This window comes from Zootermopsis nevadensis, unplaced genomic scaffold (assembly GCF_977971745.1).
Source record: "Zootermopsis nevadensis isolate Lab colony 2312 unplaced genomic scaffold, Znev_1.0 Znev_ptg000012l, whole genome shotgun sequence".
Taxonomy (NCBI): Eukaryota; Metazoa; Arthropoda; class Insecta; order Blattodea; family Termopsidae; genus Zootermopsis; species Zootermopsis nevadensis.
Genome location: NW_028259144.1, coordinates 9697324 through 9710449, shown reverse-complemented (window position 1 = coordinate 9710449; position 13126 = coordinate 9697324). Strand labels below are relative to the sequence as shown.

Below are 13126 nucleotides of genomic sequence, written 5' to 3'. Positions count from 1 at the left end.
TTAACATGATAAAATGTATTAGCATTTAGAATGGCGTTCTATTTCGGCAAAAACTTGGAAAAAGAGTCTTTAACATGCTTGTAAAAAAGATCAAACCATCGATAATCAAAATAAATAAGCCTTCATGGCATTGACAAATTCCGTTCTCTAACATGAGTGGGAAAAAAAGAGAAATGGTGTCTGACGGCAACAAAAGATTAAGAAACGCATTAACCTACATGTGTAACACATCGCATTCAAAATAAGAAGTATTCCTACAAGACGTGGTATATTGTTCTTTTGAACTCTGTCCGTCGCCTACAGGTCATAAAATTTCAATGTTTCGAAAAGATGGTGTGAGACTAGGTCAACCAGTGGGCCTAACAGATGGGTTATTTCCGTCCTCCATTTTACCCGAGGACGGAAGTAGAAATAATTTCCGAAACGTTTTAATTTTATAACATTTATACAAGGCATAACCTCCAAAAAACAGTTCAACACAATGCAACACGCCATCACCAAAAACCTTCAAACTATCTACATACTGTTCATAAATATAATCCCCTGAAACGACAAGGTACGCTATTCTTTATAATAGGAGTCGAACTTTGAAGTGAGATAAACTTCGATAAACGTACAAACTCTCCTACGATGCGTCTGCCAAAATTCGAATGTCTATTCATTGGATTATTTCAAGAGAATCTCGGACCAGCAGCCGCTGACGTTTCGAGGGTCATCTCTGTCCTAATAATTATTAATGAGATTGGCCGTGAAAGTTTCACAACATACAATTGAATGTTGTTTCAACACGGGTTGAAATCTCAGTAGTAACGTAGTTATCTGAAAAATCTATTCCCATTATCCTTTTGTCCCCGCCCCTAACATCCTTTAAGAGCACTTGCTACACTTATTTTTAAATTAACATTCGTCAACTGAATTAACATCGAACCACTTCCACTTAAGTATTCAAATCTACAGCCATCAGCCATTTCTAACTACTAGTTTGGCCGTTCCAACAGAGCGCCCCGTGTACACACGCCCGCCACCTGCTGGTATGTATGTGTCGTTAGCGAAGATTAATACACACAGTTCACAAATGAAGTTTGTGCACACATTCACTTTATTCTGGGTTATTCGCTGATATTTTCACGTTTCATTTAAATAAACCAATAAACAGCCACCTCAACTTTTGGCAGTAGTTTCGTGGGTCATCTGCAGAAAACAAATTCGTATCGTTTAGAACAATAATTAAACCTACTCTGTGTTCACAAATGTAATTTCTACAGCGTAAGAAATTATACTAAATATCAGAAAAATCAAAAATTACAAACTTCGAAACAGAAGTTCAAAATCAATTAACACAGCTGTTTCTATCGTGAGAGTGGCGAAGTTTAAAAGAGGGCGTTAACCGACAGCCACGACGTAGCGAGTAACGTTAAGTAACTTAATTTTTTAATTCTATTATCAAGTTATGGAAGGATTTTTTTTTACCAATTTATCCGGCAAATACGGCAAAATGTCTGGGCCTTGTGCCGCTTGGTCGCTGGGATCGTGGGTTCGAGTCCCACTCAAGACATAGAAGTTTGTCCGCGTCTTTCTGTGTTTGTATAGGTACAGGCCTTGCGTCTGGCTGATCACTCATCCAAGGAGTCCTACCATTGTCCAAATAGATCAATTGAATAAATAAAAACCTCGACACCTACGGGTAAAACGGGGGTAAACATAAAGGGATACGAAAAAATGAATACGATATTACAAGTTGCAAACATATTGTTGATAAAATACAAACATTTCGACAGAACTGAGGCGCGTCTACGGTAAACACTGTGGTAAATTGTTAAACGAATAATTATAATTTAAAACTTACGTTATTATACGAGATTTTTTGTTCTTGCTTCTGTGAAGATGTATATGGTGATGCTGGTGCGTGCGTGCGGTACGTACACACACACACACACACACAGGTCCACACAGCATCACAATCCAGATGACCACGGCGGATTATGATTTATGACAGCGGTTTCTTTAAGCACCCATTATTACTGACTGGTGTAGCATCTTGAAGGCTGAATAAATAATTATTAATTTGGTGGTACATTTGTGTCCAAATGTCCATCAGTACCGTTACGTCAAGTTTGTCAGATACAAAACTTAAAATATTTCGCTACAGCCATGTCTTGGAGTAATTCTTAACACGTGTAAACATGTCGTGTACAAGATTTGTAAGATGTATCAAGTGAAAACTACATTTAAATTTCGCGGCCGCCGAAATGTTGCTGTTACCTATTAAAGGTACATTAATTAATGAATTACAAACTGGTAACAAATATATTCTACACTTCTGTGACAAATTATTATGATGTCACTTATACATACGTTTATGTCATCCTTTTGGGTATGCCTTCGGGTAACAGAATAGAGTATCTACATTTACTAAAACATTTTCACAGAACAGACATTCTTCAAAAACTGATAATACGCTCAGCTGGCCAAAATATTCCACGCCATTTATGGAATCCGTATGTTCATTACCGTGTTGAGAAGAACTCGCTACCGTTCCCTATCCATTAGACGGATTAATACAGCCCGCAGCCTCTAATCCTATTTGTCTAATATCCGTTTTCACACATCCTCCCGTCTACGTCTAGGACTTCTAAGCGATGTCTTCCCTTCAGGCATGCCAACTAAGAGTTTATACTCATTTCTAATCTTCCAAATGCGCTCTAAGTATCCCACCCATCTCATCTTTGATTTGATCAACCTAATAAGAATTAGTGAGAAGTGCAAATTATGTACCTCCTCTTTATGGAATTTCCTATAGCCTCCAGTCACTTCATATCTCTTAGGTTCAAATACTCTTAAGCACTTTGTTCTAATACACCCTCGATATCTGTTCTTTCGTAATTCAATTCAATTCATTTTATTAATCATGGCAGTACTAACAATAGGATAATTTTATATCCATGATTAAATGTAGAAATAGTATCAGCTAGTCATACTGTCAAGTATTCTATAAAATTTATTCCTTTAAAAAATACTTTGTTATTAATACATCCGCTTTACTCTTAAAATCATCCATACGACACAAGGACTTTCGTTTAGTGTCGTGATCTTCAACAACGATGACAAGTTACAGAATAATGAAACTTCATCTGTATTTAAGGCATAAATTAATATTATTCACAAGCACGTAATATAAAACCTAAAAAGGTATTACGGGGAAAACTACACGGGAATTTAAGATAACAAACTCCTTAACACATGTACATTATTTTCCAAACTCCAATTAAATAACAATGAAAATCAGAGACGACGGTCGTTTTCATGACCAGTTACTGAACACTAGTGCTGCCATCTCAGTGATTGTCCCAAAAGAACATTTTAAAATGCTAGTATTTACGTTTATCTGATACAAACGACATATAAACCAAATGGAGAATAAACATTCCATCACAAATCAGACTAAACTCGTATTCGGCACAAATCAGCTGAGCCAAAGTGGTTTGTACTAACTGAAAAATTTCGTAATTTTCTTTAATATCTGCGGCAGCCGTCTAGCCAGTGACATGAAACTCGTTTGTCTTCGCCATTCAAGACCACTTTTACGTCTCGTATGAGATCTCTATACTTGAAACATCGTCGTTACATAATATAAGAATCAGTCAGAAAGAATGAATTTGCGGTTGCACATTCCTGACATTTTCAATTTATAAATCAGAACACTTCCGTTTTATAATTTTAGCGACCTAATCCAACCAGCTGTATACGATTACAATCCCGCGTCATTTATCATAGCCTTCTGACTCACTCAACGCGCACAAATACAGTACAATTGTCTGAGAGCATTAGACGTCAGACTACATGCATTAACATTTCTTGGCTTGTGTTACAGTGACACCAGTAACGTAGATATTAGGACCTCCATAAATGATCAGTCAAAATGTGTAAATTAAATGAGTGATGACATAACTGTGGTAAAAGTGAGTGAACTACGAAGTTCATATAGTAGAAAGGTGGAGTATTTGAAATGAGTAATCAGATCTAATTTTGTCAGAAGAATCCACAGAATCCTAGTGTGGCCACAAACATCAGTGCTGGTAAAAAAAAAAAATTCCCTCATATTCGTAATTCTCTTCTGGATCAAGGGTAAAATTAAAAGTTTCCTCATCCATTATTACGTAATGTTGGCACTCACCTTCTACTCTTGTTATGAATTAATTAAGAAGATTTACATCAAGAGCATTTATTTTTAACCACCAACTTTTTGCACCAAATACGTTTCCTCTTCATTTTTCCTGATTTAAGCAGGTCTAAACCAAACGTCGAATAAATAAGCCCTTTTGCTTTTCCAGTCTTCAATTAGCTGCAATGGGCAACACATCACTCGGGTCACTCAGAAGCTGTGACTGCAAAATGCACAATTTATTTATTACGTGTGTGGGCTACGGAGATTCTCAGCTCAGTTCACTTAATTAGCGCGTTTATTTCGAACAGTTTAACTCCGCATTTAAACTCACTGTTTGTAGAGAACGTGTACTCAAAAATGTCACAAATGATTCTTTACTTTTCTAAAAAAATATTCAGGACTATTTCAGACAATTCAAAATGTAATAAGTAGGTTTATTGGCGGTGGATTTGTGTCGAATTATATTATGATACTCGATGTCCAGAACATATCAATTCATAATACAACAACTAAATTAATTTGACAGAGTCTTTCTTGCAAAGTTGATAATAACTCAGATGGCTAATAAATTCAATGAAATTTTCTACTCAGTTCTCTCGTACGTGGTATTTGTCCCAGTTAACCCTCCTTGTTTCAGTAATTATAATTATAGTAAAGTGAAGATAATAAATTACGAAGGTCCTCATTATGCCAGCGTAATATTCTCTGTCGTTCCGTTATTTCGAGTGTCTTACTTTAATTAATAAATACGTATATAAGAGTACTCTTCCAGCTGTCTTGTATGGTCGTAAAGTGAAGTTTGCACATGGTATAAGGTAATTACCGAGATAATTATTAAGTTATAGACAGAGAGGAGGGGAAATCCGAGACAAGCAGAGCATTCTTCAACTGGCAATTTAAAGTCTGCCTTCTACGCCCGTAGGAAAGCCCAACAGTGTGGCCTAGTCTTGCGTTAATCGGAGTTCTTGTGATCAACAGGCATTAAAACTAATATAAACTTATAATTACTCAGATATGAAAACTTATCGAATATAGCTTTTTTCAAGTTGGAAACACTAGAAATATTTTAAGAAAAATACAGTTGAAAACTCTGTCACAAATTTCGAATACAATCCAGTGTACATCCTTTCACCTCACATATTTTAGCATTGCCTAGTGGCCTTTTATCTCCAGGCTTTACAACAAATATTTGTTTTAATTTCTCATATCTTTCACTCGTATTACATGAGCCACCCATCTCATCCTCCTAGATTTGATCGCCTTGAAAATATCTGTTAAAAATTGCAAGTAATTTAATTACGCATTTCCTCATTCCCGTTACTTCCTCTCTCTCTCTCTCTCTCTCTCTCTCTCTCAAGTCTAAATATTCTCCTCAGCCCTCTTCTCTCAATTCACTTCCTTCTCTTGGGGTGAAACGCCAACTTACGCGTCCACACAAAGTTACAAGTAAGATTATATATAAATCATCCGGAAGGACATATCTAGTATTTATTTTATTACATTACGGTTTAATAAAAAATATTACAAATATCTTATATGACAGAACGTCGAACCATCTAATGTTACCAAACGTCGTGGTCGACTGCTTAACACTCTTGCCTCGTATTCTGGAAGTCCCACGCTCAAATCTCGGCCCGGAGACCGGCATTACTCGGATATTCGTGGTATTGCTCAGTTCCAGGCAAATGCCGGGATAGTACCTAAAATTAGGCCACGACTGCTTCCTTCCACATCCCTTCCAATTCATTATTCAACATCATTTTTTCATTCGACGCTATATTATCTGAGCTACTGAAAACATCATCATTAAATAAGCCATAAAAAACAAAATTGTTAATGAATAGTGAGATGGAAGTGGTGTGGAAAGAAACATCCGTAGTCTAATTTTACGTACATCCATACATTCGTCCGGAGGGGCTCAGAAGCAATACGAGAAACAACAGAATAGCCCCGCAGTGAGATTTGAACCCAGAATCTCCCAAATACGAAGCAAGGGTCGTCACCACTCGACCACGACAGGAACATACAGACTTAGAAATTGAATAGTAACAGACTCTCTCCAAAACCTCTTCACTTCTTCTTCAAAGTCATTTTGATGTATTACTGGCGTTCCCAAATACTTGTTCTTTGTCGCATTTTAGGATTTATTGGGCCTTTGCTTATACGAGCTCTGACGATTAAGCAGTCTAAATTCCAAGACATTTCAATAGCTCACATACAGACGAGAAGATGGGTTAATTTTCCTGATATAAGGAAAGTGAAATTTATTATTCATATGTAAAATCCTAGAGATCAAGTAAGATTTTAGGTTATCACGGCTGCGAATATGAAGATGGCTGTCTTCTGGACTGTTGCTCCGTGCAGTCTAGTGCAATTTACAGACGTTTCATAGGTTATTGCTTCTCCCATCACCGGAGCAATGAATATACCACGCCATGCTTATTCATCGCCCGGATGATTAAGGCAGCAAGCACTTCTAAAACGTCGGTAAACTTCGCCAAACTACACTGAGCAACAACCCAGAATACATCTATTTTCCTAGACATCAACTTCTTTACGATAAATAACTTTCATTTAGTCTTTTAAAGTTCAACTTTACTCATATTCCTTACGAACTGGCGTCCACAATTAAGGGGCATGCATTTGACTCACCCTGATTTACAGTGAAACGTCCTATACCTTGAATGCGATACGCAAACGCAGTGACAGGCTGTATGTACAAAACGCGTTTGGCAACCTCCCAACCCCTGACTCGATCACTGTCCTGCGTGTTAAGAAGGTATATACAGTTAAAGACGTATTAGGAACACTCAGCGTTGGTGTGCTGGATCCTGTGGTTCCGAAGGTTTATAACTTGTTTCACTAATATATTTGATCATAAAAAGCACATAATTCACGTATATTTCTTCAGTTAACTCTTAGTTACTCAGCTGATTAAGAAATTCCTTGAGTTTTATGAAAATCGGGAGTTAATTACCGTATTCAAAATAATAAGCCACCGGGTCCCTATTCTTAGCCAGATTAAACCAGTTCAGATCCTCATATCCTACTTCTTCAAAGGCCATTTTAAAATCTACAAATAATTTTGTATAGGAATAAAATTTTCGCCCCGCAATTTGTGCTATATTCCCCGATCATATCTTACTCCTTCACTTTATTACATCAGTAATATTTATTGACAAATATAAACACACCTCCGACTGTCCTCCAAGTTCAACACCGTTACAGTGTTGGACTTATATCTGATAGAGTAGTCCCAGTCCAGTGCACGAGTCTCTGGTATATTCCTGTTCAGCATGTTGATGACTTCATTGGTTTCTCTCATTAATATATCGTTTCGAGTGACCACATTCTATATTCACCAAAGCAGTATACGGAACCAACCACGCCCCCTAATTTAATTAACTCTTTGAAGCCAAAAACATTCTACATTACATATAAAATTAATTTCGTACCGCAAAGAAAACAGGTATCAATTGCAGTTCAGGGGAATAATCGCTTCGGATGCTGGGAAACGCATGAAATCCGAGTGTTAAAGCTGGTGGTATATATCGTTACCATTAGTTTTTAAACAAATAATAATAATAAATGGGTGTCGATGTTAGTCATCTGGATTGTAACGCCGTATGAACTTGTTCGTAACCACCGTTTCGGAGGAACATACCGCCTCCATTTACAAGGATTAAACATTGTATCTACCTACAAGACCGCACGCACTTATATCCCAAAAGACCGACATCGGCATCTTCACTGGCGTGAGAACCAGAAATCTAATACATCAAATGTGCATCACTGATATGAGAATATTATCAAATTATTCTTGGTAGGGTGTTTTAAAAACACGATACACAACGAAATAACGTGATCTAATAAATCGATTTCGTTAGATAAAGTGGCTAGTTAATTACATTCATGGAGTAGAGCTCACTTATAACTTCACCAACCTAGCCCTACAAATTTTATCAGAATAAAAAGCTATTAATCAGCGGTGAATTCTCCAATCTGGCTAGCATTGAGCGGCCAGATCACTAAAATTTAAAGTATATAAAAGAAATGTTTCTACTATACAACACAATAGTATAATAAAAATAATAATAACATTAGCATTACGATACGAATTTTTCATGGAATATGATAATATCGATAATATTGCTTTTCTAGACCAATATTCAACAACTTATTCGCTCAGTCAAATAATAATACCCTATCATCATTATCATCTGTGGGTCTACCACCCCTTGTGGGTCTTCGTCGCCTCTTTTGAAGGTTACTTAGTGTATTTAGACATTCGGTAGGACTCCCTGGATGAGTGATCAGCCCTGTACACAGGACAGCACAGCACAACACAGAAAAACGCGGACAAACATCCATGCCTTGAGTGGGATTCGAACCCACTCTAACTCCCAGTGTCCCAGTGAACACGCCCCCCAACCTCGTGGCCACTTTGACCGGTAATACGCTATTATATTCCTCCTAATTTCTTAATAACATATAAATTCAAGGTTTAATAACAACCTAGTGCGTTTGCTTAAGTGTTAAAGTTGTTAAGTTGATTCTGCTATCCTAAATCGGGGCACTTACGATCTAACGAGCTAACACAATGCCCTCGCTATACGTCTCAACTCTTTAAAAGTTTCAGAAACGTATAAAATCAAAAATCACAAACATTCCGTTGATATTAACGAAACTGTCAGTAAATTCCTCTCAGCTGCTAAAAAATTACCGCGCGGTTGAAATTATTTCCAAACGCCGGCAGGTAGCCATCAGAATTATTTTAAGCTCTAAAATTCACTCCGCTCTATAATGCACGTTAGATGAAACAACAGCCATCAATACACGTAAAAAAAATTTTTACATTTATAACACAATAAAACGATAAATTCTTATACCTTTTTTTATATATATATATATATATATATATATATATATATATATATATATCTTAACTGCGTCATGTTTGTGTTTAATCAATATAATAATTTTGCAATCTACAGCCCCATAATATCGGACGTACAACGCATCACTTACAACCCGATATAAACATCCAAGCATTAAAAGGAAGAAAATCAAAACAGTCAAACGTATCAATATACGCGGAGCAGGATGTACAACAGCTTTTAAAACAGTTTTTAAATTGATTGACCTGATGATGGTGTAATACACCGAAACATGTCGTCAAATGTGAAATGTATCAAGATCTACTTCTAAAAAAATGTTGTAATTTTATGTAATTTTAAGTAAATTTTAACAACATTTTAAGTTTGTGTATGGACGGTGAATAAATTATTATATTATTATATCTTATACCTTTACTAGTATTTCCTACTAAACAATTCGGGAAGTACTTGGTTCGAATCCCGACAGAGGACCGGCTGTCCCGATATTTCGGTATTGTCCTCAGTCCTTATGGTGATATCAGGACAGTCTGAAAATGCCACAAACTTTCCTTCCCAAATCCCACTCGATTCATAATTCATAAACATCTTAAATATTACATGACTTCAGCAGCTAATATAGCGCCATTAAAATAAAAAATCACACTTTGTACATGTGCCTGTTTTCCTCTTGCTATATTAATCCCGCTTGATATGTGGATGAAGCCATGTAATTCAAAAGGAACAATTGTATACTGCGTGAAGGCAAGGCGAAAGCTATAGATAATACAAGTAATTTTATCTCTTATTTCAATTTTCGAAAGACTTAAGATGCGTATCTAAAAGTATACACCGTGATCGATGTTTTAATAAAGCCATTATTCCAGGTTGACAAATATATTCAAAAATTTAAGATTTGAGGTTTTCACGGCGGTGAGTATGATGATGGCTGTTCTATGGGTTGTTGCGCCGTGTATTTTGGAAGACGTTTACCGACGTTTCGGAGGTCCTTGCTGCCACCATCATCAGGGCGATTACTTCATCTCTTTCCCTCAGAACTATTCGATGAAGGTCTATGCTGCCTTTGACTGTTTGTCTACATGTTCTCAGCATGTGTGAACCAACTCATAGGTGGAGGGGGTGACAAACTGTGAACGTATATCAATGTTCTCGGCTGGATTCCAATCCTGGACCGAGCATGATGCGACCAAAAGTACAGAGCTTCAACGGTCACAATCTATTTCGGACAAAAGCTAATCTTTTACAAATTTAAATTAATCGCCGGGATTTCACCACGTTGGGTTCGATCTATGGAAGCAGTCCGTAGTAGGTTGTGTGAACATCAGTCGCATTTAAAAGGACTACATTTTACACACACAAAATTCATTATAATATTACGTAGTATGAGCTTCGATACACGCCAACACAAACATTTCGACAGATCCAAATTTTACTGATCTCATACCCGAAGACAACATACACAATTTACGAATACAAAATACATGTATTTCCCTGTGAGATTTATTATTATTATTATTATTATTATTATTATCCAATCCATTCACCACTTTATAACCTTGTCTCTAAAGTACATAGAGTAGCAGCTATTTTCGAAATATATTTTGTTTTTAATACGTGTTACACGTATTATAGTTTTATAGTGAGATATGACTATATTATTATTATTATTATTATTATTAACTAGTTTAAGCCCTTCTAGGTCATCTTCAAAAGCTCAAGGATAGGTTAAACCCTTGAAGACGGCCGAAAAAGGACCTAAATTAGGGAGATTTTTAATACGCATTATAAGAATTGTTTTAACTACCTTTCGATTAATTGAAGTTCTGAATACTGTTTCTACTCTCTGATAGTTCTGTTGACATATTAGTTCATTGAGAATGTTCATTCTACAAACTGATGGACAAAATTAAGGAGTTTCCATCCATTTGCATGCAGTACAATAAAATCAAACAAGTAGCCAATGAGAGAGAATTGAACTATCCGAAACTCATCGATAATTATCCTTTTGAGCTTCACTCTAATTCTTGAATCTACTTACGGTTTCTGCCGCTCACTTCAAACATTTCACCACGTTTTGAATGTTATTATGACATATATCAGGAAACTTATGATCAGACACATTTCAAAAACATACATAGAGACACTATGAGTTGTTGTGTACATGTATAGACAGCTATATATGTATAGACAGGTGTGAAGTTCCAAGAACGGCATACCCAATTCTTGTATTTCATTCTATATTGAATGACTCCTATAATAAACACTTAACTGGAAATTTAGTAGAAACTCTGAAATTATTTAACTCCGATATCTATGAACTGAAGTACACGTTTCATCAAAGCGAAAATGAGAGGAATATTCGGTCCGCATGCTTCGTGTTGTTAACTTACGCGCCCGGAGATTTTAAAAGTTGATAGGGAATTCATGAAGCACTTAAATACTAACCTCACATACGAAACATACTACGTCAAATACGTAATTCAGGGGGTTCGATCCAACGGCTTTCGTTCACGAGATTGCATTGAACACAAAAACAACGTAAAATACTTCTTTTTGCAACATTTACCAGCTCTACGTTTATAATTCTTTTCGAACAAATTTCGGTAATTTACTCACCTGTTGCGAGGTAGGATGTGATAATAACGAGGATTTGAATTGTCAGAGACATGGAATCGCTTGCACACTTCATCGTCTTGCCACACTCCCCTCGACCAACACACTCTCACTGACTAGCTTCCCACACTGAATGCGCGCTCCGACTTCACCCAACTGCCACTGCAGCGCCACTTTGAAGTTGCGGGCGGGCAACTTTACTCGTCAAAGTTCATCCTCTATTGAAAATACGCTCATATTTACTCACACTAAACTCACTACGAACACCGATGTACAGTTTGAGATAGGAGAGGGTGTAACAGGTTCTGAAACCTTATCCTTGGACCGGCGCAAGGATCCATATTTGGTCGGGTTTATTTCAGTTTGTGATCGCAGGTGGCAGGAAAGAGTAGACCCGACAGAGAAGGCGACAATATTGAGCATGCGCAATGGCATGTACGTGCTGCTACACTAATTATCCGACTATGAAGTTAAACAGGTCCCTCTTCAGCCGCTCGCTGTCCTTAACGCGATATCTGCAAAATATAATAAACGTAGCCCAGGTCCGTGACATTTAATGTTTGCCTCAGTTACATACAAGGTATCTTTTTACATATATTATGCAATCCACGTTTACGAATGCTCATACTGTTGCATGCAACTAGACAAGTTATCCTACTTTTCAATATCACTGTTACGAAGAATTTTTCGAATCTTATCGTAATAATGATACCGAACACCAAGTAATCTCGTCCATCAGAACAGTCTGAATCTGTTACAAGTTCAGTAACGCCTCCGACATACACAATATTTTACAAAAACATTAATGTTTGAGTTCACATGTTGATGATCTGAGCTCAGAACATTAATGCATCGTGCTTATATTCTCACTCCCCACAATTTCCCGAGACGGAAGCCATCTTACAGGAAAAGAGCATTAAAATGTAATAACTTGCGGTTATTTATTCATAGGTGTGGATAAAGTAACAACAGGCTGTAATATATTGCGGAATAAGAAGCTTCAATGCTTGCATTCTTCGCCACACATTATTAGGGTTATTAAACCAAAGAAGGTGATGTGGGTGGGGCATGTGACACGCGTGTGGGAAGCTCGGAAGCCTGTAAAAACTCTTCATTAGAATTCAGTTCCATAGACTAGAGATAACTTAAATTCTATCGACAGGTAATAGATTAAGGACTGTAGTAGACGCGAGTGACATCGGCATAGAAATGGATTTCTGTTTTTTGTAGCCAAATGATGTAGGCTACGTATATAGTTACATGAAGCGTACAACTAAATTTAAATAAAACAAATTCTTACAATTCAAACTACGTTAATCTTCTTCATACGTAAACTGCAGCAAACGAACATGACATATATAACTGAAAATAAAATAATTACCTTCAGTGTGACTCAAATCTGCCGAAACGGTTTCATACGGGATTACTCCCAATGAACTCTCGATATTTGACG

General features: G+C 36.8%; 1 protein-coding gene across 3 annotated transcripts in view; it reads right to left on the bottom strand.

Annotated features, from left to right (window-relative positions):
- Nucleotides 1–11972, bottom strand: part of LOC110827656 (cell adhesion molecule 1) — a 474923-nt gene extending 462951 nt beyond the window's left edge. For 2 of the 3 annotated variants that reach the window (XM_087347883.1, XM_087347885.1), the window contains exon 1: nucleotides 11677–11767. Coding sequence is in view for 1 of the 3 variants with exons in the window: in XM_022059497.2 (XP_021915189.1) it covers nucleotides 11677–11749 (73 nt within the window). In the remaining 2 variants the exon portion in view is untranslated. Of the gene's footprint in view, nucleotides 1–11676 lie in introns of all 3 variants that reach the window. The other variant, XM_022059497.2, reaches the window with a different exon arrangement.
- Between the last annotated feature and the right edge of the window lie 1154 nt (nucleotides 11973–13126).